At 38.6% G+C, this 26182-nt stretch overlaps 1 protein-coding gene across 9 annotated transcripts in view; it reads left to right on the forward strand.

Annotated features, from left to right (window-relative positions):
- CSDE1 (cold shock domain containing E1) overlaps window positions 1–25616 on the forward strand; it is a 28251-nt gene extending 2635 nt beyond the window's left edge. For 2 of the 9 annotated variants that reach the window (XM_081010307.1, XM_081010308.1), the window contains exons 2-22: window positions 1707–2098; window positions 2744–2903; window positions 4860–5009; window positions 6671–6869; window positions 8663–8772; window positions 9124–9216; window positions 9634–9731; window positions 10562–10643; window positions 11005–11133; window positions 11292–11417; window positions 11662–11874; window positions 13634–13774; window positions 14027–14185; window positions 14997–15104; window positions 15707–15882; window positions 17939–18051; window positions 19330–19449; window positions 19639–19817; window positions 20372–20535; window positions 22945–23077; window positions 24311–25616. In XM_081010307.1, coding sequence (XP_080866433.1) covers window positions 2778–2903; window positions 4860–5009; window positions 6671–6869; window positions 8663–8772; window positions 9124–9216; window positions 9634–9731; window positions 10562–10643; window positions 11005–11133; window positions 11292–11417; window positions 11662–11874; window positions 13634–13774; window positions 14027–14185; window positions 14997–15104; window positions 15707–15882; window positions 17939–18051; window positions 19330–19449; window positions 19639–19817; window positions 20372–20535; window positions 22945–23077; window positions 24311–24358 — 2667 coding nt within the window. In that variant the 5' untranslated portion in view covers window positions 1707–2098; window positions 2744–2777 and the 3' untranslated portion in view covers window positions 24359–25616. The remainder of the gene's footprint in view (window positions 1–1706; window positions 2099–2743; window positions 2904–4859; window positions 5010–6670; window positions 6870–8662; window positions 8773–9123; window positions 9217–9633; window positions 9732–10561; window positions 10644–11004; window positions 11134–11291; window positions 11418–11661; window positions 11875–13633; window positions 13775–14026; window positions 14186–14996; window positions 15105–15706; window positions 15883–17938; window positions 18052–19329; window positions 19450–19638; window positions 19818–20371; window positions 20536–22944; window positions 23078–24310) is intronic. The other 7 variants (XM_081010310.1, XM_081010309.1, XM_081010312.1 and 4 more) reach the window with 7 other exon arrangements.
- The last annotated feature ends 566 nt before the right edge of the window (window positions 25617–26182 follow it).

Here is a 26182-nt window from a genome sequence, read left to right on the forward strand (position 1 = left end):
TTTTAACTGTGCTAACTGTACAGCAACAATAATATATGGAAACACTTACTATTCAAGAGATGTTGTCTTTCCTCCATGATATGTTGTCTTTCCCCAAAACATTGTGGGTTAGGAAAGACAACAGAAGTATAAAAACAAAGATGTGGGGTTTTGGGTTTTTTTAAACAACTATTTACTCATGTTCTCTAGCTCTTCCTGCTCATTTCCCTCTCAAGATCACAATCCCTTTTCACTCTCCTTCCCTTTATGTTAGCTGGCTCAGCTGTTGCACAGCATCATTCTGCATTCCATGTCCAGTGAAGTTTGGATGCTGGAAAAAATTATCACTAGGGCCAGATTTATCTATCCGTTACTGCATCCTGACTCTATCATATGGGGAAAGAAATATGTAGCCCCTTCATTAATGAGAAAATACATTACATAGATGCTATTGATTATTTATTATTAGTGTATTATAAAAGACAAAGTAATAAAAGCTAGTTAAAAACCATAGTTAAAATACACCAAAACATATGTCTAGAGACAATGAATGAAACAAACACTAATAGATTACTGCTGGATAAGTGTTTAATGGTTATTGTATTTGTTTAAAAACCAATTAAAAATTGTGTGGTTTGGTTTTAAAAAAACACACTCATTAAGACCAGCAGTAAAATACAGTTTGCCATGGCAGTGGCCCAGTGGTCAGTATTGTCTGCACCTTAGTTTTCAAAGTCCTGTTTGAATAGGAAAGTCCTGACCTGCCAGCGGAAGAGGAAGCCAGTCTAACTTCTCTTGGGTGGGAATCCCATAATATGGAAGCAGGCACAGAAAAGGCTCTCTTGTGTCTCCACCAACCATGTTGATGGAACCGAGAGAAGGTGTACACCTGAGGTTCTTAGCACCCAGGCAGGTGTGTGTGTGTGTGTGTGTGTGTGTGTGTGTGTGTGGAATGTAGTGTTTCTTCCTAGTGCATTGGGTTTGGAAACAAATTCAAATACACAACTTAAAATATAACTTTTGCATTTGTCTTCTGCTATAACTGGCAGGCTCAGGATGAAAAACAAATGAAAACAAAAATATACTTGCATGTTTCAACTCTTAAATCTTTTAGCAGTGTTCTTTGGTATTGGCCCAGATAAACTGCAGGGATTGGTTTGGACAAGCAGTTTACAGCAAATTTTTGTGCTACCTGCGTAGTTATGCTTGTTGTTGATATTATATAATAGCTTTAAATATTACAAATTATTGTACTTTTACGTTAGAGCATGATAATATCAACATTTTTAGATTACCATACTGCTTTCCTAGAAAGCAAGTAAAAGTTTATTTAGGAAAGAAATAGACATTTCACATATGCTTTTGCATATCTGTGGCGATTAGTGTTTGATCTCTGTTCCTGAAGCAACAGGAGTTTATATTCTAGTTGTGAAAATGTTCATGACTCAAATACATGCTTATAAACGTATTGAAAATGGTTAAGAAGGCATGATTAGTATATAAGCATTAGAATTTCTAGTAATTTCTGAGATTCTAACCAGATGTTATGTTCAGTGCAATTTAGGATTTGAGCTTAGTAAAAAGGTAGAAGCTTTTTTCAAGCATTAGTAAAACTTTGGAGTTGTGAGAAAGATCTGCTCAGAAGGTTGGGATCACATCTGTTAAGTGTCCAAAATGTCTAAAAGTTGTGGCATAATAGACTTCTTATTTGTTTGTTTTCTCTCCAGTATGAAGTGTAACAGAACAGAATTTACCACCTGAAACTGCTGCTTCAAGTTCAGATCAGGAAAGGAACACATCACATCGTAACAACAAAACAAGACCAAAGAAGAGTAAAATTTACACTGAAGACACAACACTTGATCTGAAACAAGAAGTTTGTGCCTACTCAACAGCTTCAAAAGAGCACGTCCCAACGCTGCTAGTAGTCTTTGTTTTCTTCAGTGCTGTGCTGAAACTGCCCAGTGCAGCACCAGTTATTCCTTATTAGCTTGATAGATCACTTGTCTCTTGCTATCTCTTTTTTTTAACAATAGCAATCTTCAAACTTTGAAACGTGTGCTGAAACGAAGAATTCGCGAATACTACTGAAAGTGCAATATTAGAATATCACTGCGAGGTTGGTGCATGTACTCGTTAAAACAGTAATAGATACTGGAATTAAAACTACTGTTTGACATGAGTTTAAATAATGCTTTTATTTAAATCCTGACTGCCTTCATTTGGTCAGAATATCAAAAGCAGAGCTAACATCTGGCTGTGGTGCTTATGTTTTTAAATGATTCGAGTTCATCAGTATTGCCATTTGGTTATATTTGCTGAGCTAACTGTGGAATGCAATCTTATCATTGTAGCTATTTCATTAAGCTTTCTGCTACTATTTTCTAGTTTCTCCCTTTTGAAATCAGTTTACTCTAATGCTATAAGTCTGGATCTCAAACTTTCTCCATATCCTTCTCCCAATTACTAGTATCGGTCAGTGAGTCTCCATTTCATAAGCTGATAGGTTTAAATGTTAATTGTCTGCTATAAGGACAGCTGAATTAATAGTAACCATGAGTTCAGTTAGCATCCAGCTTCTGCTCTCCATTTCAGAACCCCTCTTGAGGTAAAATAAAGCTATTAAATGCTTCCTTAACTAGCACATCAATCCCTTCTTGTCTTAATATGTTAGGAGGCTGCCAGAATGGCAGCTTTTTATGACACTGGATAAGTGGCAGATATACATTGACAAGGTTGTCTTGTTTGATTTTGTTATATGCAGCATTATAAAATTAAGTTGAAACAGGCGTAAAAATATGGCAAGCACCTGGAAAGAATTTGTTGAATTTTCCATGCCGTCTTCTCCCCCTACTGCATACGTTAGTGCCAACCTGGGCAATGCATCTCCAGTCGGACTGAATTTATCACCTTATGGCCAATCAGTAAGTTCTTTTGCCATACTAGCAATATTCTTAAGGGTAAAGCCAAGCTAGCTCAGATGGTGTGATGCAACAACCTCCTTTGAGCAAAAAAAATGTGGCCAGTTTGCAGATTACTAGCAGAAACGTCTGCTCATTTTGGAACCTCTTATTAAACAAAGCATCCTATAACCCTGCCAGAGTGCAGTGAGCAGGCTAAAACACTCTTAATTTGACAGTTTCAGTTTGAAAATCATTTCACACTCACCCCTCATTCCCAACCATTCTTTTCATTGGTCATTGTACCAGGCCTAGTTCCTGTTTCAGGGCAATTGGTTACCTCTCCAGCTGTTTAAAATCAAAACTACCCTAATACTTAGATAATTTTGGGTTTCTTTTGTTATTTCTCTGGAAAACCCCAAAACAGAGTGATCCAAAGCTTCCTTCAAATGGCCAAAAGTAGTCGATTCAAATTTTTGAGCCTTTTTGAAAATGAGCAGAGTATACATCTGCCAAATTTTCTTGTCTGTGACAACTCAATGTCTAGCTGGAATACGGTTGATAGCTAGTTAGTTGAAACATGTCCATCCTCAGCCTTTACTAGCATGGAAATTGTTCAGGGGTTCTCCCCAAAAGCCTTTTAAGATTGGCAGCGAACTACTAAGTTTAAAAGTTTATGTCCTTGAGAGACAATGTGTTTGTTCTCATGTCTAGCATAGTTAAATGCTGGGGAAGGGGCTCTCTTCAATCCTCTAAAGACTTGTTTATTATTCAATAATGAAATGGAAGAGTAGTTGTGATGCCATAAAGCATAATTAGGCAAAATTCTCAAGCCTCAAGATCGTATTTCAAAATAATTGAGGGCTGCCAATCCCTGGCAGCTTCAGTTAAAAAGCCCTTTCAACAGGGCTGAGAAAGACCTTTGTTTTAAATAACATTCAGCAGCTGCTGATCAGTAGCACTGAGCTAGATGGACTAATATTCTGATACTTTATAAGGCAAATAATATTCTTAAAATAAGAAAAAAATCCAGAAAAAAAGATTCTAAAATATCTTGTTCATTGCCCTAAAAACCCTGAAAATGACTGCTACTGTACATCAGTGTAGGAATTTCTTTCCTGCATTATGGATTTGACATAGTAAACAGTAAACCAGCAACTGTTCATGAATACAATACTGGTGCAACATGCTCTGTAGAATAGAGGCTGTAAATTGTTGTTGGAGCAATTTCACTTCAGTTCATCTCTGTGCCATACAGTTGATGTTTGCTTAAATTTATTAAATAAAGGTTGAGGAGAACTGAGACCAGCTGTTATCTTGCTGCCAATGTTCCTGGTGTCCTAAATTTAGTTAATGACCAGTTTTGAAGTGCTCATTACTTGAAATTCAGGTACTAGTCTCTCTTCTCCAAATCATGAGAAGGAAAGAAAGACTTCTCCTGAACCCTTAGGGTTAATGAGCACAGATAACATAGCGTTATCTGTGTAAAATTCCAGTTTTTGAATTGTTACTGTGTGTATGTACTCTCTAGAACCTATGTAACAAGCAGTTTTTCTGTGTCACATTAATAGTGCCAGTTCTTCTTCTATCCCTTTCAGATGGGAAAATATAAAATGCTATTATAATTCTATCTGGACATACTGTTTGCTTCAGTGCAAGAACATGCAACATGTTCCAACTCTTAGCTCAATTCATAACTCAGTTATTTCAAATGACACTTCTCCCTTGTGAGTACTTTTGTGTAAGAGCTGGTCAGAGTTCTGGTAGTATGAGCAAAGCAGAACATTGTTGGAGAGGAATTGACCTAGAAATAGTGCTTGCTAATACTATTTATACTGTAATCCTATTTTTAAAAAAGAAATTTGGATTGATTGCTTTCGACTTCCAGCTCTCTTGAGAAATGGAATTTGATAATTACTTGGATGTGTTTAAAGATGTGCTAACTATTGACTAGTTATACTGTGTACTATGTTATCACAGCTGTATGAGATGGAGAACCATTATACTGTGTCATCAGATCCTCTCCCCCCTCCTGCAGCTCCCCCTCCTTCTCATCCTTTACCTTTCTCTTCATCTTCTACTTCATCCGGGTCTAAAAAACAGAAGAGGACCCCTCTTTATCAGAGATCTGTAAGTCAGGGCAACTTGACAGACATGGAATCTTAGCATGGGGATCCTTTGCAGTTAACTCATCTCTGTATATGTTCTCACTTCTAACTTCACTGATATTAAATCTCCTCAACAGGTTAAAGGATAAAATTCCACTTGAACCAGCTGGAAATCTTGCTGGGTTCTTAAAAGGTGCTTTCCTGTATCTGTTTCAGAAACTTAATGAAAGCTTGGTCATGTGTGTGTATGTGTTGCAACTTCATTTTATTCATTCTGATAAGTTGATTGAATGTATCTTGCCCGCTTAGATTTATTTTCCTAATTCTTTGAAAGAATGATGGCATAGATAATATAAATTCTACTTGACACACTTGTAATAGGAAACAGTTTATAGCAAGCACCTTCTCCAGATGCATTAATTTCTAAGTAGGGAGTTGTTGCATCTTATGTTGCCAAAAAATGAGTTGCAGTATATCTTAGTGCTTTTTGGTTGGCATGTGTACAAGGGATTTCTGTTCTTGTTTCTTTGCAAGAAGAGAAATGACCACTATTCTGTATTTCATAATGTTATCTTAGTGCCTGTACTAGTTGACAAAAAACCAAAGCCTCTTTCAGCCCAATCCTATACTCAGAAATCCCACTGAGTTCAGTGGACCTTGCTCCTAAGTAATTGTCCATAGGAGGATTGCCCACATGCATCTCCAAAAGCTGTATGTGGGCTTAGAATCTGGCATTGTCCTTGGTGGGTAGGTCAACTCTGATTAATAATGATGACAGCAAAGGGCATTATTTCCAGCATAATGAGTAAGGATCTGTTTGGTTATAACTGTGCAGTTAGAATATTGTGTTTAGAGCTTCTTACACATGGAACTTTTGTACGCTTAATGGCTCCTTGGAGTTGCAGGAATTTTAGGTTTGCTTTCTTAAACAGATACACAGGAAACTGCAACATATCTGTAAAATATATGGTCTCAAAATGCATGATTTTGGCAATTTCTTGCCTTGAGCCCTTTGACTTGCATGATATGTTCACTGATTCTTCTAACAGCAAAAGTTAAATGATACCCTAATACTAACTTATCTCTGGATTTGATTTAACTTAAGATAGCAAAATTGTTTTTAAAGCATATTTATATCTATGTGTTTCTAGAAGATTAATGAGAATTCAGCAGGGCAGTTTTCCCTGTTTTCTGGCATTAACCAATGCATTTATGGATAGAGAAGGAGCATTTAAGCTGAAGGAGTACAGCAAAGAATTATGAAAGTTCATAAGATATTAGGCCTCCAGTTCAACAAGGGTAGAGTAGGTGCTAATGGAAATTGCCTTAAGATTAGCAAGCTTTTGTCTTTGCTTTCTTGGTAGCCTTCTTTGGCAAAGGCAAGTTTATACTAATGACTAATTTTGAATAAAGTATTAACTTTATTCTGTATATAATGGGAAAATATAATGCTATATTTGCTATATTAACCGCATATAGATAAATCCTACAAGGTAAATGTGGTTTCGTTACTGATGGATCTCAGCTAGACAAATAGTGTACACAAGCTGTGCCTTAGCTGCCAGAAACTTTCTTGCTTATCTGATGCTCTTTAATGCACAATATGTGTTCTGTGTTCCCTTAAGTATGGAAGGTGATGGGAATTGCTTTTGGAGGCTTTCACAAGTTATCTTTTGCTTTCAGATGAGCTTTGATCCAAACCTTCTCCATAACAATGGACACAACGGGTACCCCAATGGTACTTCTGCAGGACTGCGTGAAACTGGGGTTATTGAAAAACTGCTGACCTCCTATGGATTCATTCAGTGTTCAGAACGGCAAGCTAGACTGTTCTTCCACTGTTCACAGTATAATGGCAACCTACAGGAGCTTAAAGTGGGAGGTAATTCGTCTGGTGGAATTCTCTGGGTTCATAACTGAGGCTCTTTACATGTGTGATGAAGATTAGCACCTCTTAACACTAGAGATGTGTCTGCCTAGTCAATAGTAGTTAAACCAACCATTAGATGAGAGAGCCAAAGTGAGGCCTTGTGTTTCAATTTATGATAATTTTTTGTTTTAGTTTCCCATTTTCTGTGGATTATTTTTATGTATACTGCTTAGAAATGCAAGTAAGTAATATAGAAATGTCATAAATAAATGATTGATTGATAGATAGATAGATAGATAGATAGACAGATAGATAGGCTTAACTATATGGATGCTTCTATGATGAAGCTATATTGAGTAGAGTATCGTAGAAACTGGTTTCCCATACTGTGTTCTGGGAAGCTCTTCCTTGTTCTTCAGTAGAATGGCTGATAAGTTTGCTCACCACTACAGACTGCTATCAGGGTGGGATGTAGGGCTCATGTTAATCCCCTTATTTACTAACTGCATGGCCAGGCTATTTGTTTCCTGTGTACAGTTAAGTGCTGTTTTTAACTTCTAAAGCCCTAAATGGTTTGGAGCCAGGCTATAATAAAGGCCACTATCTTCTGTATAATCCTGCCCAAGAACTGAGGTCTTTCACAGAGGCCCTTCTCACTGACCCTTCAACAATTTCAAAAAGTGATAGTCCTTGAGGGCCATTTCTGGGATGGCCACCACCTCTAAAATTCTGTCTCTCAGGCAACACTTAACTGCCTGTCTTTAGGAGGATAGTTTAAATAGAAAAGTTTTATCAGACATTTGTGCTCTTGCTTGGGCTGCTGTGAGTTTTACTGTTTTCTACTGGTTTTTAGTGCACACTGCTCTGATCTCACAAAGGAAGATGATGATACAAATTATGTAAAATAAATATTTTTTTCCATTGCACTGTGCAGCTACAGGAGGCAGTTGTGTGTGTTCTAGAATGCACTCAGTTTTTCTCTGGCAGGGCTGGAACACCTGTGGCTCTCAAGGTTGACTGAGCTACAATTCGCATAACTCATTACCATTGGCCAAGCTGGCTGGGGCTGATGGGAGTTGATATCCAACATATAGAGGGACAGAGATTCAGTATCCTTCAGGTAGAGCAACAGTGAGGCCCAATCTGTGTGCCCTCACAAGGTAATTATGGCCCTAAAAATACAAGAGCCCTGCTGGATCAGACCAAAGGCATATTTAATCAATTATTCTTCTCACAGTGGCCACCTAGATGCCTTTGGGGACCCTAGAATTTGTTTTAGCTTTTTATAACACTTAGAGTTGTTTTGGTAGATGAAGAAATGTGGTGGAAAATACCTCCAGTGTCATAAAGTTGTGAAACCAGTGGACTAGAAGAATGGGCTGTGAATGCTGTACAGAAAGAGCCTCTCATTTTGCCCACTCTGAGTTCATGAGCCAGATTGACTGACCGAGGAGAATGCAGTCATGTTTTAAATTGTTATTTTGATCTTAGCATGCATGTGCAAGATAAATGCCACTGACTGAGATCCAGGGGAACCATTTACATGCAAGCAACTCATTGGGCTTTTTTGTAGTTTTCGAGAGTTCTATCCTCAGGCAATCCTCCCTGTCTCCAATACTACACAGCCTCAAAAGCAGTCTTAAATTTGAACGCTTAATGCAAATTTAAGACTACTTTTGAGGCTGTGTAGTATTGGAGACAGGGAGGATTGCCTGAGGAAAGGTAAAGCTGTGCTTGCGAATTATTCCTGTTAAGTGTTACTAGACTGGTCCTGTGTCATTGATAAAACTTCAATTGCTTTACAGATGATGTTGAATTTGAAGTATCTTCTGACCGGCGAACTGGAAAACCGATTGCTATTAAACTGGTGAAGATTAAAACAGAAACATTACCTGAAGAGCGAATAAATGGACAAGTTAGTGGCTATGATAAGCTTTTTCCATGCATGCGATTTGCATCTGCTGTGGTCAGACAAACAAGGGCAGAGTTGAGTGTAGCATGCCTCTCCTTGGTTGCATAGAAATATTTTTCTCAAATTTAATTTTTTCCACTTGTTTTGGCAAGCGCGTAAAAATTGGGGTTTTACCTAACCAAGAACAATTCTTACAGTTGACAAAAGTACTGTAAGATATAAGCTTTGCAGCATGGCATACTGTTGTGGGTTACCTGTAAAGTGCATCCCCAAGTGTATTATAGAAAACTAACAGTCTGATGCATAATGCTGCCTCTGGAAATAATTAGCAATGGATTTTTTTTTGACTGGTAGGTTGTGTGTGCTGTTCCTCACAACTTAGAGAGTAAGTCTCCAGCTGCCCCGGGTCAGAGTCCAACAGGGAGTGTATGCTACGAACGTAATGGGGTAAAACTTATGTATTTACTTAAACTTTTTGACTGATCCTCCAATATGATTTAAACTAAAATACTTGCCAGAGTAGACAGTGAAAAAACTGTACTTGCTTTAAAAAGTTAAAATTTAAATTGCTAAAAACTTATTTATTGAAATAGAAAACATCTGACTTCATGTTTTGACTGTAATTATGAAATATTTTCACAACTTCAGTCTAGAATTATATGGCTAGTTAAAATGAAGCAGAAAAGTTAACTGTTTACTAAAGTCTTCACTGTGACTATTTTTTAGTTTCATAAAATGCTAATAAAACGTCAGATATTCTGCACACTTCCCAAGTTCTGAAACGCAGAAGTTTAAACTAACCAGGACTTTATAAATTTGTCTACTCATAGCAAAATATTAATGATACCAAATTTTAATTCACAGGAAGTGTTCTACTTAACTTATACCCCAGAAGATGTTGAAGGAAATGTACAGCTGGAAACCGGAGATAAAATTAACTTCATTATTGATACAAATAAACAGTAAGTAGATACCTTGTCATGACTGAATCCATGTTGGCTCTAAGGTAGTAAAGTTCTCCAGAAACTAATGTTATTACTTGAGTTGAAGTATACTTCGCAAACTTTGCAAAGGCCATTCAGATCAAGTTTCTGAAGATGCTTTGTTCTTGAGTGGTTATTAAAATTGCTAGTCAGTTTGTCTTTTTCTTTCATCGACAAATGGATAATCTGCAGTACAGCTATCTAATAGGAAACTTGCTTTTTTTTTAGACCTAAATGTGAATGTGTACTTCAAGTAAAGAGATTGTAGCAGTGTGATGTTTTCATCTTAAAATATCTTGGTCATAACGAAAGGAGACTTATGTATTTCCAGTTTGTAGAATAGAATTTAGCACATTAAACATATAAGGTGACCCAGTATTGCACCAACTCATGTAACTCATCCCTCCTAGCCCGTCCCCGTCCCCCCCCCAAAATCTGCTCTGGTGGGATAAACTAGGGTTTCCATATGTCTGGGAATTCCCGGACATGTCCTTTTTTGGGAGGAAATTTACATTTTAAAGCAGATGTCCTGGATTTGGGGTTTAATTTTGTGTGTGTGTGTGTGTGCGCGCGCGCATGCACGTGCTCAGACAACCTGGGCTTGGCGGCGGCAGCGGAGCTATCAGGCGATAGCCCTAAAAACATCAATTTTTTGTGTCCGAATTTTTACTTCTTGAAATATGGCAACCCTAGATAAACACAACTGGAGTCACTCATAGAATTTAAGAATCATTCTGTATTTGGCTGTATTGTGATAAGTCATTGAATTATATTTTCCTTGTGTGACCTTCATCTACTTTTTCCCATAGTACTGGTGCTGTAAGTGCTCGTAACATTATGCTTTTGAAAAAGAAACAGGCTCGGTGTCAAGGAGTAGTTTGTGCCATGAAGGTAAATTAACACTTAACTACTTTCTGTAATTTACTTGTACAGTTACGGAACCATGTAGGAGTGGAGGAGAAGGTGTATAGACTTATTCTAGTACTTTTGAGACAGAACTTCCATGTAAGGTTGCTTGGGAGTAAGTCTCATTGAACATTAGATCTTGCATCTGAGAGAGCAGGCATTAGATTGGGCTTTGTATAATTCACTCATTCCTCCTGTAAAAAGTTTTTATGTATGCACATTTTTAGCTGTAGATCTTTCTTATAACTATTAGTCACCAAAAAAAAAGAAAAAATGTTTTTTTCCAGCTAGGTGGATATAGATCATGATAGCATCTTTTTGCTTAACAATCCTATTTTCTTCTTAGGAAGCCTTTGGATTCATTGAAAGAGGTGATGTTGTAAAGGAGATATTCTTTCACTATAGCGAATTTAAAGGTGACCTAGAAGCCTTACAGCCTGGTGATGATGTGGAGTTCACAATCAAAGACAGAAATGTAAGACCAAATTTCTTAACTCCAACTTAAATTGTAAATGCATGACATTGCAGGATCTTCCTTAAATGTCTCCATTAGATTTGTATGTTGTTTGACCTATTGTTGGTCCTTGTAACTACTTAACCAGTTGACTATTTGGCTTAATTTTCTGCTTATAGGGTAAAGAAGTTGCAACTGATGTAAGACTTTTGCCTCAAGGAACTGTTATTTTTGAAGATATCAGCATTGAACACTTTGAGGGAACAGTAACCAAAGTAATTCCAAAAGTACCCAACAAAAATCAGGTAGAAAATGTCTTACATTATTGTGTACAGAAATTTATTTGTAAATGTTTATTTTAAAGTACTTTGATAGTCTGTGACACTGAGCAAATTCAGTAACGGGAAACAAATTGGGTAAATCATTAATGAAAGAGGCATCCTTGGGTGCTACAATGGAAGATGGAACTTGTTCAGCTCTCAGTTGATGTTTTAAAACTGTAAAATCCTGGAAAGCTCTAATATGGCCTTTCTTTTGTACTCTGATCAGAATGACCCATTACCTGGGCGTATAAAAGTAGACTTTGTGATTCCTAAAGAACTTCCATTTGGAGACAAAGATACAAAATCAAAGGTGACGCTGTTGGAAGGTGACCACGTTAGATTCAACATTTCAACAGATCGGCGTGACAAATTGGAACGAGCCACTAATATTGAAGTTCTTCCCAATACTTTCCAACTCACTAATGAGGCTAGAGAAATGGTAAGTAATTAAAATGCATGCCATGTCTACTTTCATAGGAGTATGTTCCATAGAACTCAGAATTACAGCACAATTCTATAGAGATCTACTCGGATGTAAGTGTTCTACACAGAGAAATAGGATATAATTACTGTTGTCTCATTTAGCACTGCTGGTACTGTAGAATGATGCTAGATTTATGTAGCAATGAACACTGAAATAGTCCTGAGAAGTTGTCTGAATCTTCAGCATGTTGCATTTCTCTTGGCTACGTGAGGAATTATTTTCCAAGGAAGCCTTTGATAGAAGATGCGGCGAGCTGCAGTTTTACAGAATTCTAACTTTAGTTCTATATGTCTATATACATACTATAAATACATTTCTATGTGCACAATAGAACATCCTCATTCTCTGCTGTCCCCTCCTGCCCTTGTGCACCCTCAGATTCCCAACCTCTGGGTGGTTGGGAAACCCCCTGGAGCAGATTTGGGGGGTGGGGTCCTGGTGGTGGAGAGGAAATGGAAGTCATTTATTTTTTAGATAAGTGACCAAGAAATATAATAATAAGCATGACAATGGGAGGGCATTCCAGTGCTGAATTGCTCCCATGGAGAAGGGAGTACATGAAGCTTGCATTTGTAAAATAGAAAATTTTCTGATTTACAAAACCCATTTTAAAGGAAATGTGTAGCAGGAATTGCATTGAAATCCTTCTGTTGCCTCTTTCCACTTTATCTCAGTTTTCTGAAAGTTTTGCATCTTAAAAACTGATGTTAAAATTCAGAGAGCAATTTGAGCTTAACCTCAAAGGCTTGCAAGTTCAGAGCCATGTTGGGACTTGTACAGCTAGTTGCACAATGTTTTGAATCCTCCATCTGAGAATACAGTTATTTTCAATGAATAATGCCTCACAGTTTTTTCCACTCTGAGGAATTAGAGTGAGAAAAGGAAGAAAAAGCTTTGTGGGAAGGAAACAGTTCACTGAGATATTGTCTGCTTGCTCTGGATTTGTCTTAGAGTTTTCCTAAAAACTACCATTTATCTGAGTCAATAAGCTTTTTATGCTCTTCCATTGTAGGGTTTTTCTGGCCAGGAGAGGGGGGAGTGCTGGGCACAATTACTGCCATAGACGTGTCATTATTTTATAACATTTATTTTTCGCTTGGTTCACATGTGGCTTGAGTTCTCTCATTGACTTATTAGGCTGATGACTGTTTTTTAAGGCATGGAGAGAATGCCTAGAGGTGGGGGTAGGCAACCTAAGGTCCAGGGGCCGGATGCAGCTCAATCAGCTTCTCAATCCAGCCCGCGGATGGTCCAGGAATCAGCGTGTTTTTACATGAGTAGAATGTGTGCTTTTATTTAAAATGCATCTCTGGGCTATTTGTGGGGCATATGAATTCGTTCATCCCCCCCCCCATAGATTAGATAGATTAGATAGATTAGATAGATAGATAGATAGATAGATAGATAGATAGTCTGGCCCCCCACATGGTCTGAGGGACAGTGGACCAGCCCACGGCTGAAAAAGGTTGCTGACCCCTGGCCTAGAGCATTGTGGACTAGATGGTATTCTGTTGTACCTGACAGATATCCTCTAAGGCAGGGTTTCCCAAACTGTGTTTGGACTACAGTTCCTATCATCCCTGACCACTGGTCCTGCTAGCCTAGGGATGATGGGAGTTGTAGTCTGAAAACAGCTGGAGACCCAAGTTTGGGAGTCCCTTCTCTAAGGATTCTTCATCAGCTATAGTTACTGACCTATGTGTTGCGTCCACAGGGTGTGATTGCCGCAATGAGGGATGGCTTTGGTTTCATTAAATGTGTTGACAGAGATGCCCGCATGTTCTTTCACTTCAGTGAAATTCTAGATGGCAACCAGCTCCACATTTCAGATGAAGTAGAATTTACTGTGGTTCCTGTAAGTACAATTTTGTGCAATTTAAGTTTTCCAACTTCATGTTGCTTCAGGTCATTTATTTATATTTGCTGACTTACTATGCTTCATTATTATCTTTCATCTAATAAGATCTCAAGATTGCTTACTGTACTAATTAAAGCAGAGATAAAACTAATAATGAAAACAGCCAAATAAAATAAAACAGTACAGTATCAGCTGCAGAATTCAGCCACTTTTGATCAATTTATCAATTTCATGACCTTCCTCTTCCAGGATATGCTGTCTGCTCAAAGAAATCATGCTATAAGGATTAAGAAACTTCCAAAAGGCACTGTTTCATTCCACACCCAGTCAGATAATCGTTTTGTGGGCACTATAGAAAAGGAAGCCACTTCTGCCAAATCCACTAGTCCAAATAAAGGCAAAGAGAAGGTAATACTGCCTGGGGTTTTTCTTCTGTTTCTCTGTAAAATAATAACTGAAAACTTCTATAAAGATTAGACAAGGAATATATTTATAAACATTCTCTGGCTGAAGATAACGGTTTCCGTACTTTTATATTTCATGTGTCCTTTGAGATGGATAAACACACATATTGCAACAAGATAATGGAAGTTTAAAAGCTGGTCTTGCAAGTGTGTCTAAACTTGATTTACTTAGTGTGGTTGCAAGGTTTGGGTTTCCTATAAGCATAATGTAGATTCTTTTTGGTTGTAGAAATAAACATAGGTGCTGAATCTTAGGAGCATCTCTCTGCTATGAACTTACTCTTATACCAAGTATCTAGTTGAAACATACCTGTTGCATTAATCTTCCTCATTGCTAAAATAGTTTAGGGCTTTTAATTAAATCCTGATTACACTAATGCTGGCAAGATCTCTGTTCAGTGGAAACTAGGTAATATATATTTCAGAAACTGGTCATGAGTTACCTAATTGATACTACTTTCCTGTATAATCCCAAGTAGAAAAATATAGGATAGGCTTTCTTGACGTTCCAACAGTGATTGGTTATACATCATGTTTAAAAATGAGGCGTTTCCCTGTATGAATACATCTGTGTCAAAACTAGTGAATTTCATGATTACAAAACTTAGTATATTTTCTGCCACTGAATACCTATGTTCACACTACCAGTTCACATTTGTATTGACTGTCAGGCTGTGGTCTATTGGAAAAAAATTAAATTCCTTCAGTTTTGATCCTTTTGTATTTTATTTCCTTCCCCGCTGCCCCACTTTTAGGAAGCTGAAGAGGGAATAATTGCTTATGATGATTGTGGGGAGAAGCTGACCATTCCCTATCAGGCTAAGGATGTGGAAGGATCTACTTCTCCTCAGATAGGAGATAAGGTAATATGCATACTGTTTTTAAAAATGTAAGAATGCCCATGATTGGGTAAAATACTTCTAGAGATCCTTCTTGGTTTTTCAGTTTTCACTATCTGTGTTGATTTGTAATTATTACCTTGTTACCTTCTTAATATTATTAGGGTATACTGAGAACTGGTGCATAGTTGTGGCCTCTCTTCAGAAATTGAGAACCATTCAGGCTGTGAACCTTACACCAACATCTTGTGTCCCTGGATTAAGATTTGTTTAAGGCTGCTTTTGTGTAATATATTTTTTAAAAAATAAGATCTCAACAAAAAACAATGGTGTCACTGTGAAAGACTGTTGTGAATTAGTATGTGAATCCCTTCTCTTGTTTGGCTACAAAATGAGACTGCTGACGTTCAACTTTAAATGGCATAATAAGAGAGTACTGACTTCAACCCTTGAGAATTGAATAGCCTCAGTGAGGGGATTTTCAAAAGCGAGCTAATACTACCATAAGTTGTTTTCACTGCTGAGAAAAAGCAAAATGTCCCATTAGATTACTTCCAGAAGTGCATGTGATCTTCCCAATCCTTCTAGAAGGCATTTTATTTTGTCTGATATCTTTTCCCAAATAGGTTGAGTTTACAGTCTGTGAAGTGAAGAGAACTGGGTTGCAAACAGCTACATCTGTAAGAATGCTTGGTAGAAACTACAGTTCAAAAAGGCTTTTAGGATATGTGGCAACTCTAAAGGATAACTTTGGATTTATTGAAACAGCCAATCACGATAAGGAGATTTTCTTCCATTACAGGCAAGTTGATTAGTCTAAGAGTTTGTTGCACATTAAATCAGGTATGGTACAGGCCAGATGAAGCAGCTTCTATATGGTCCATACAGCAGCACACAGGAGTCTCCACATCACCACTGACTGTTACTTTAGACTACTAACAGTAATGTGGAGGTGCTCTGTATATTGGAAGGGGGTCCATGTGGTCAGCTCTTGCATCATGATGTCATGTGCTGCAGTCCCCATATGGAAACCGTTGCCATCTCATTTAAGTGTGCTCCAGTGGTTCTGAAAAGTGGGAACCTCCTTTGGTGTACATAGAACCTCTGGAAGGAGGATGAAAATTTCCAGTGAGGGCACAGAATTCTGAGACAGGTGGAGTCTTCCTTCACCAGCCATAACAATTGGTTGAGTTGAATGCCTGCTAGCAGAAGATACACATTGACTCATAATTGGACTTCTGACTGTAACTACTGCTCCCCAAACAGGTTTAGGATGATGTGGCAGAAGCTTTGTTCCACTTGTATAATGCCAGTGCTGGATTAGTGTCTGGATCCCCAGATCTTTGCACACAGTAGCAAGCAAGAGTCCCTGTGCATCCTGCTGTGGAACAGATGGTTAATACTGAGTTGGTTGGTTTGCAGGGTAGAATAGCATGCTTTGTCTGCTCCCCGCAGACTGCATGTTAACCTTAATGTGAAAAAATCTTCCTATAATCCTAAAAAAGTGGAACATGAGTGCTCTATGCAGCAGGGATGGAGAATCTCAGGCCTAGGTGCCCTGCAAGCCTCTGTCTGGCTCATGCTGTACAGCAGGGACGTCCAGCTCCCAAGAAACAGCGATCTACTCCTAGAAAAATAAACTGGCAGTGATCTGCCGTTGGGCGGGGAGTTCAGAGTTGTTGAGTGTTTATAATTAAAATGAATCGCTCACCAACAACACAGCCGCTAACAGAAGAACACACACTAAACACAACGCAGGGAGAGACCATGGGGGGGGGGGAGACGTGATTCTAAACGTGAGCGATAAGGATCCCACGATCGACCACCATCACCCGGGGATCGACCTGTCGGTCACGATCCACCGGTTGGACACCCCTGCTATACAGCAACAGACACACTCATTGGTATACTGCTGCACCAGAAGCGGTTTAGTCATGCTGGCCGCATGATGCAAGATGAGCGCCACACCCCATAGTCGCCTTTGACTGGACATAACTGTCCAGAGGTCCTTTACCCTTTGACTGGACTTAACTGTCCAGAGGTCCTTTACCTTTTACCTTTACAAAGCTTATCAAAAGTATTATTCCAGTGTATCTGTGTATCAAGTTAAAGACCTTTCAGTCACTGGCAATAGCAAAATAGATATACAGTGGTACCTCGAGTTACAAACGTCTCAGGTTACAAACTCCGCTAACCTGGAAGAGTTACCTCAAGTTGAGAACTTTGCCCCAGGGTGAGAATGGAAATCATGTGCTGGCGGCGCAGCAGCTGCAAGAGGCCCCATTAGTGAAAGCACGCCTCTAGTTAAGAACAGTTTCAGGTTAAGAATGGACCTCCAGAACAAATTCAGTTCGTAACTAGAGGTACCACTGTAGCTTTGATATATTGCTCTCTAAACTGGACTACAACTCCCATTGTCTCTGACTAGTAGTTGTGCTTAGTTAGGCTAATGTGAGTTGTACAGCATATGCTGAGGGCATAGGTTTTTTGCTCCTATACTAGTGACATAAACATCCCCAATTTATATATGCTGCATATTCACACTTTATAAGCTTATTCTGATTTACACAAATAATGGCTGATGTAAAAAATACTCATGGAAGATCCATTTGTAATGTTATTGATAGTGGCATGCTATGGGTGTTGCATAGGGCTCTTATATAAAGTAAACATTTGGCTTCCTATTAATAAATGAGGTCTTCTACATGATATGCAGCCTGCTGCACTGAACGCTTGAAAAGAAATTAGATTCTCAAGATCATCCCATTTGAATTGGTTTGCTAAAAATGTAAATTTGTTGGGATGGCATTCTTGGTTACATTTATGCATACTCAAGATTTCTTTATAATTGTTTGCAGTGAATTCTGTGGTGATATCGATAGCCTGGAACTTGGCGATATGGTTGAATACAGCTTATCAAAAGGCAAAGGAAACAAAGTCAGTGCAGAGAAAGTGAACAAGACACATGCAGGTAAAGCTGTTTTTAAATTTCTTTTAAAGCCAAATATTGGTCCTCAAATGGTATGTACTTGGTGCTGACAATTTTGTGGATGCCTGCTTGTTGCATTTATCCCAGGTTTGAAAAACAGGAACTTAATTCCAGCCTCGGACTGTTCCACTGTAATGGTTTATTATCCAAAACTAGAAGTGAGAATTAGATCTGTCTTGGTTTCCTGAGGGCAATTCTTGCTTAGAAACAAGGCTAATTACAAACCTGTTCTATTAGTGTTTTGGATTAGATAAAACTAACACATATATGACATGAAAAGCAGGACAAAGGGGACAAATAAGTTGACAGCAACTGCTGCAACTTCTACTGCTGCAACTGTGAAAGCAGTGAAAAGCTTGCATTTTAAAGCGTAGCCTTCTTGCTTGGGAACCCCACAAAGGATTTTGTCAAGTGTGGAGTACAAATCAATCAATCATGATATCATAATGATGTGTGATTGGCAGATGGCTGGCTCCATGTACCTGTCATATTTGGTCTGTGAGGTTGATCCTGATCAGGCTCTAGCCCATGAAACCCAAAAGGTTCCTCACCCTTGCTATAAAGTGTTGTTTGGCTCTGTATTCCTATATGGTATTTTGACTGAAGCGTGGGAACCTTACTCTCTTCATATGAGTTGCAGATTCTGATATAAAATATTTCGGAACACTGTATTGGAAACTGAATAGCAAGGATACAGAACTAAAAAACTTTACCCTATAATTGCCACAAATTGGAGAATTGCACTACTCAATATTGGGAAACAGTGCAGTAGAAAAATTGACAGTGTAGCTACCCAGTGAGCTTATTTAAACTTCTGTGCTAGAGATGTAGTGTTACATCTTAGAATGTATGTGGGGAGTTGCACATTGGAATGTGATTCCCTCAGGTTCCATATACAAGGAAAACGTGAAGTGCATAGCTAGGTGTACTTTGTGCCCTTCCCAGACATATGAAGAAAAGCCAATACTGACAGTATGTGGATGAATTACTGTTTTCAGAATTATCAGAGACTTTCCCATGACATCTAGTGATGTACTACTGTGTTTCCAGATAGCAAATATTAGGAAAAAAATATTAAGGGCTAGCTTTCTACCTAGATTCCATTTCCCCCCCTGCATTTTGCAAACCTGCCGCTTTTAGATTTCCATACCTTTAGCCATGGTACGACAGGTTTTACTTGATACAGGGTGACTCTGCTAAGCTCCATAAAGTTCTTTGGGAAAGATGGCCACTTGTAATGCGGATGACCTTGTTTTATAGTGAATGGCATCACAGATGAGGCTGATCCAGCTGTTTACACGGGTAAAGTAATTCGTCCTCTCAGGAGTGTAGATCCCACCCAGACTGAATACCAGGGAATGATTGAAGTCATGGAAGATGGTGAGTAGTGTGCCTTTCCAGTATTGGTTGATCTAATTCCATAGTTGGTTGGGTACCCTAATGAATCTTTCTAGGAAAGTTGGTTGAAGTGAGACTTGCATGTTACAATGTGATGTCTAAATGACATGGAAGCTGCTGCTTGAGAATTCTTAACCATGACACGTCTTTGTGTTATGCTTGCTTCTCCAGGAGAAATGAAAGGTGAAGTCTATCCTTTTGGAATTGTTGGTATGGCAAACAAGGGGGACTGTCTGCAAAAAGGAGAAACCGTAAAGTTCCAGCTTTGTGTCCTTGGTCAGAATGGACAAACAATGGCTTGTAACATTACACCTTTCCGCAGAGCCACCGTGGAATGTGTGAAAGATCAGGTGAGAGGACTTCTTGAGATGCAAGCCATGTCTTTGCTGTTTGTGTGATTTTTCTGCATTAGGGCCTTCTCTGTTTAAATACTGGAAGGAAATTATTGAAATTTAACATAGCATTCTTGTTCTTTTGCACCCAGCTAGATTTTGAAGGCTCCAAGTTTGACCTTCAAGCAGTTTAATTAGCTGAATTTATAACTTTCATTTGGGTGTAAAAGACAAGATTACAGTTCTTGAATCTTGATAGAAGCCAGGAAGTATGAAAATATTATTGATCATGGAGAGACCTGTTACAAATGTTTTCTCTTTTAGTATCTTACCGGGCGGGGCTAAAATGTTTTTCCAAAAATGAGGTCCGCATCCCCTTTTGTCAGGAAACATTTAAGATGATAGTAGAATCCATTTATTTCAGTGGGTCTACTTTGAGTATGACTATCATTGGATATCACCCTAAAAAGTCTAAATTACGTGCTGTCTGTAAATAAATTTCAGTCCTACTTGTAAACCATTTGATTGCTCATGTTGTGCAATTGATAAGACAATTTCCATTCCTTTTTCAGTTTGGTTTCATAAACTATGAAGTGGGTGACAGCAAAAAGCTCTTTTTTCACGTGAAAGAAGTTCAGGATGGTGTGGAACTGCAGGCTGGTGACGAAGTAGAGTTTTCAGTCATCCTCAATCAACGCACAGGGAAATGCAGTGCCTGTAATGTGTGGCGTGTTAGGTAAGCAAAAGATACTAATTTACCGTACTCCCTTGCAGGGGGAAAACCAAGCAATCCTGATCTGATTTCTTGATAGAAAATTGGCAGACATCCTTGAGCTGTCTCGAGTTGGAATCTTGAAAGTAGCTGCTGATGAACAAATTATTGAAAATCCATTAAGCTTTGTGTATAGGGGCCTTTCAGTGGCCCTTATTTCCCTTCTTTGTACCACATGGGATGAGTTAATGTTGAGGGTGTTGGTTTAAAAGGAAAAATTGGGAAAGAAGAGGAGGAAATTGGCCTACTTTGCACCATATTGTTATACATACTCCATTCATTGATTCTCTTCATTTATAGCAGCCTTCCTCAACTCTGTGCACTCCAGATGTTTTGGACTGGATAGCTGTCATCAGCCTCTGCCAGCACAGCCATGTTGGCAAGAGCTGATAGTTAAGTAGTGCCACATCAAAGATGTTTTTCATGAGCTGATTTCTTTAGCATTCAACATACATCTGTTTGGGTTTCCCCCTCTGTTCGTTAATAAACTTTTAATGTTCTATTTCTTCACCTGTTCCTTTCAGGAACTCATTTTACACATTTGTAAGCTTGAAATACTACTGTGCCACTCATTTCCAAAACCTTGACAAAAATAATCAGTACTCCAGATACTGTGCAAGGACCATTTCCTAAATGTATTAATTCCTTGAGTAGTTACTCTTTATATACTTTGTTCTATCAGCTCTTTAACATCCTATTCTCCCATGTTTTTTGGATCTGCGAAACATAATGGGTTGCAATGTTTTGTGAACAAATGATCACTCATGCAACATGGCTTACCTGTCCTCTTTTTTGTATTTCAGCCTCCTTCATCCCCCCCCCCCCAAAAAGGTGCAGGGGATTGGGACTCTCAGGAGAGGTCTGGGGTGCAGCATATAGGGGCAGCAATGGGAAAACCAGAAATTGGGTGGGGCCATCTTGTGACAGCAAAGCTCCCTATATGCTGTAGTCATGGGGAGGGGTGGCAAAGCCAGGTTTTGTGAGCAGTCTTCTACAGGCAACTCCCAGTTTACATGCGGGTTATGTTCCAAGGCACTGTGTGTTTTAGGTTTATTCATGTGCATTTGAAACCTTTTTTAAAAATTCAAACACCCCATTCCACCCCTTTTTGTGACTTTTGGGGTCACTTCTGGGTTCAGCGCAATGTGTGCGTGCACAGTCAGTCATATGTCAGGCACGCCTAAAGTGGTCCCTGCCTGTACTTGCTTTTGGACACAAACCATTGTGTGCACAAAAATCACTATAGTTTCATTACTGTTTTCCTTCTCGGTTCTTTCTTACCCCATAATTCAGTTATCATTGGTGGGGGTTTTTTTTAACATTAAGGCTGAAGCACAGTTATACTTACCCTAAAGGTTGTAGTATTAGTATCAGTGGAACCACTTCAAAACATTTTGATCTTATTCATTAGCTGCAGTATTTCTTTCATTGCGCCTTTCTTGGCACTTTCATGTCTCCAACTTATGTTGTGGATTTCTTGCACTTTTTTGTACTTTGTTTTTGTAATCCTGTTTTTCTTCATATTTTATTGCTTCCTGCATTCCCATTACTGTCAGCTTTATTTTGCATGTGTGCAGAAACAGAAGATAGGCACTTCAAATTCTCACATATTTCCACTTTGTAATCATAGTTTATGAAAGGTTTTCACATGGTTCATGACTTCTGGGGGTTGGCTCAGCAGAAAGCTCACTTGCATTCCCAACAGCTTATCTTCTCTTTCACTTTGTGTGTATTCTCACTCCCCTCCTTTGCCTCTTGGAATCCTCAGACTGCACATCCAGTCTGAGATTTTATCTAGATTTGGGAGAGATGTGGTTCTTTGGGTGGGAAAAACATTCTCAGGGATTCCCTTTACCTAATTTGAAGCCCCCTGCATTGGTCCACAACTTACTTAGTGATGGGACTGTTCAGTACTGGTGTCTAATGAGAAATGTGCAAATACAGATGAATAATAGTTGAGCATTGTCTACATGCCAGAGTTCTAAAGATACTGGCAGTCCAGAAGCACACTTATATCTATTAAAGCTGCAGTCTTAACTGAGTGAAACTTTCACGCATGCCATGATTACTACCATGAGCATAATATTACTGCAGATTAGGAATGCATCTACCTGTTAGGATGCATTTTGATAATGGAATTTTATCCAACATCAAAACTACATTTGTCATTGTAGGATGTCCATATATCTTGCACTGAATTCCCCTTCAAAATTAAACAGTTATTCCAGGGCAGTGTGGAAAAAGATACTAATAACCAGCATGAATGCTGTTATAGTAGAAAGTTGGCTTTTTCTCTCTTTAAAAAAAACAACAAAACATTAAAATACACATCTACGTGTTTCCCCTAATGATTTAGTTTCTTTCTATTTACAGTGAAGGTGCTAAGGCCATAGCTGCTCCACGTCCTGATAGACTTGTTAATCGCTTAAAGAGCATTACTTTGGATGATGCCAGCGCTCCTCGTCTAACTGTTCTTCGTCAGCCAAGGGGACCGGATAATTCAAAGGTATGTTATAGGATATTTGCCTGATGTGTGGTCATAACATTGGGATTTCCGCTTCTGTGACATGCTGGATAAGAAGCCAAGCAACTTCCTTTTAATTGGTAGGAATTCTAGTAAATGTTAATCATCAGCAAAAGATGGAAGGACATAAAAATACTTTAGGAACTCAATTTTTCCCAAAGGCAGTTGAGACAGGATATTGGATTTCTTAGGTTGCTGAGACTGTGAGTTGAACATGGAAGTACAAAGGACTTAAATGATAAACTGGAACACAGTGCAAGATTTTAGAGTGCCTCTTCTCTAGTGAGTGTAAATCCAAAATAAACGAAAGAGGGGGATAGAAAATGGTAGGAGTACATGAATGTGTGAGAAGATTGACTTACATACGAGAATGTAGGTAATGGGTCAGCCAAAAACCCTTTGAAAAAAGAGGGATTTGATGGGAGAGAAGAGGTACTAAATGTTTAAGTTATCTTAGAAGACAGAGAGACTGTCAGATTGCAGAGGATTCTATAAGAAAGTGCTGTCATTAGCAGGGATGTAACTGGCAGACCAAGGGCTAAAAAGACTTGGTAAAACTGAAGAGTTTTAATGGTAAAGATGTGGAGCCTCTGCTGATTTTGTTATTTTTTTTAAGGATGCCAGTAAAGAGATTTGGGGAATATTGTGTAGTCTTCAATGTTGGTGAGGGGACTAAGTGTTGTGTAAATTGCGGAAAAACTCCTCTCTGCGAAAGGTATCTAGTTGGAGAGGGCAAGGGCACCTCACAGAGCTTTAGGTTTTGTAGCAAAATATGATGTGTTATTTCTAGCAAAAGCAGTCAGTGGAGTCAAGAATAGAACTGGAAGGAAGGAAGGCAAGATTGCACGAATAAACAATGCCCATGAGTTTGGAGCAAAGGGGGGAAAGGAGCAAGCAGCTGGCAATTAGACGTTGAGGTTGAGTCAATGGAGGTTTCTATTTTTAGAAAATAGGATGTTTAAACATGGTAGAGAGACAGGTTAATAAGGAGTGATGGCACAAGAGGTGGAATAGCATCAAGGGGGCATGTGGCATGATTGGGTGTGGACAGATGGCAGTGGAGCAGAGCATGTTATGAAAATGAATAAAGGATTTCCTGCTAATATGCTCAGTAGCAATATTGATTATATGTGACTGCTTGCAGCTCTCTTTACTTTCCTTATTCGTGATTTCAAGTTCCAATTTAAACTCATTCAGTTACTTCACTATTTACAGGGATTTGGTGCAGAAAGAAAGATTCGTCAAGCTGGTGTTATCGACTAACTGGTCTCAAAGCAAATAACTATGTTGGAGCAAGTGGTGGGGTCTGGTGAAGGGTACTGAATATCCCCATATTCATCCCTTCCAAATTCTAAAGAGCTATTACACCAGTTTTAACACCTTCCTCATGTTATGTTTAAAAATAAATTTATGAAACAGTTTTAAAATATGCACAGTTGCATCCTGGAGAACCTAAGGTGGCGCCTTATAGTATCACGTGTTAGAAGCTTTTTGAATGGTGCATTTAACGCAACTGGTAACTGCAAATCTACTTTGCCTCTTTAAGTAAACATTATAGACAGTTCTACTCTGGTAGACCTTATGAAATTCTGCACTGAAAGGATATACATATATCTATCTATATATATATTTCCTTAATTCACATCTTGCCAAGGTGTTAAAATGCCTTAGCTTTCAGTTGCTTTACTCTCTCTTAAGACAGGAGAGGTTAAGTTCCTGTTCATTCTGCTCTAGTTTTGAGGACCATATGAGGATGAATATACTAACTGTTTATATAGAATCCTGTATGAGCACTCAAACAAGTTCCTTAAGTTGATGGCCAAATGTTAAAATGTTTTGTATGTCTCATTTAAACTAAAGTCCATATAGCAAGCAACGTTATCTCCTAGATCACATTGAAAGTATCTTCCAGAGTAGACTTGATAGTTTTTGTAATTATCTTCAATTAGCATGCACAGTGCAGAATTTCATAAGGATGAGGTGTGCCATCAGTGTGATAACTTAAAGATATTTAAAACAATGCACAAATTTGCTGCTGCTTAGAACACTGCAGCTTCTAAACCCAGTTTATTTTACTGAATAAAAAATTTAAAAAGTTGTGCCTGAAGTGAATACATTTTTTTTTTTTGCAGCCAGCACCCAGTGTACTGTAAAAGAATACTTAGGCTTTCCATAGCTGTATTGAGACTTTCATCAAGGTGAAATAGTTGATGTCTGTGTGCTTTTTTTTTTCTCCCTCCAGGCCCCTTCTCTCCCCTCCCTCCCTTTCCTCAGCCACACTTTATCAAGCGAGCAAACTAAATGATTGGTCTAAGTATTACTTTAACCAAAAAGATCAGGAGTTATTTTCTTTGAATAGAGGGCAGTACTGTGTTTTTTTCCCATGTTACCTCTATTCTCAATTTAGGGTTTTTCTTCTCTGGGAGATGCATTATCTTTGTAAAACAAACATTGCTTTCTCCAATTTTTCTGTTAATGGCGAAGAATGGAAATAGAATAAAGTTTTACTGATTTTGAAAAACTGCCTCAATCTTGTAACTCCTTCATTAAGACTATTCCTAGTCGCAAAATATGCTCCATGTGGTATAGATCAGAGTTGACTAACTTCTGTATTCTCAGGCCATTCTAGACACTTTGTCCAGCCTCTCTAAGGATGAGCTGGCTCAATGAAGTGTTGTAACCTACTGGTAAGGGTTTCACTGGTACAGAGCACATGTCCTTGGATGGTATGAGGTCAGATTCTGAGCACAGGTTGGCAAGGAACAGTGGTTTTTTCCCCAGGCGGGGGGGGGGGGGTGTCCTCTTCCATACATCCCACAGTGAAATGGATGTCATACCAGTCACACTGAGTAGCTGGAGTTGAAATTGCCATGTCTAAGTAGAATTAGAATAACTTCAAGGAAAGCTTTGGGTTTTTAAAAGATTGCACCTTTTTTTTTTTTTAGTATCAAGGATTTCAGTTCAAACATTTTGGACTATGAGACAGAATCTTGAGAGTTATACAACATGTAAAATTAAAGATGTTCTTCATACACACACACACACACACACACACACTTCAAACATCTCAGATTTGTTGTCGTTAAT

This window comes from Podarcis pityusensis (genome assembly GCF_964106645.2).
Source record: "Podarcis pityusensis genome assembly, chromosome: 6".
Classification (NCBI taxonomy): Eukaryota; Metazoa; Chordata; class Lepidosauria; order Squamata; family Lacertidae; genus Podarcis; species Podarcis pityusensis.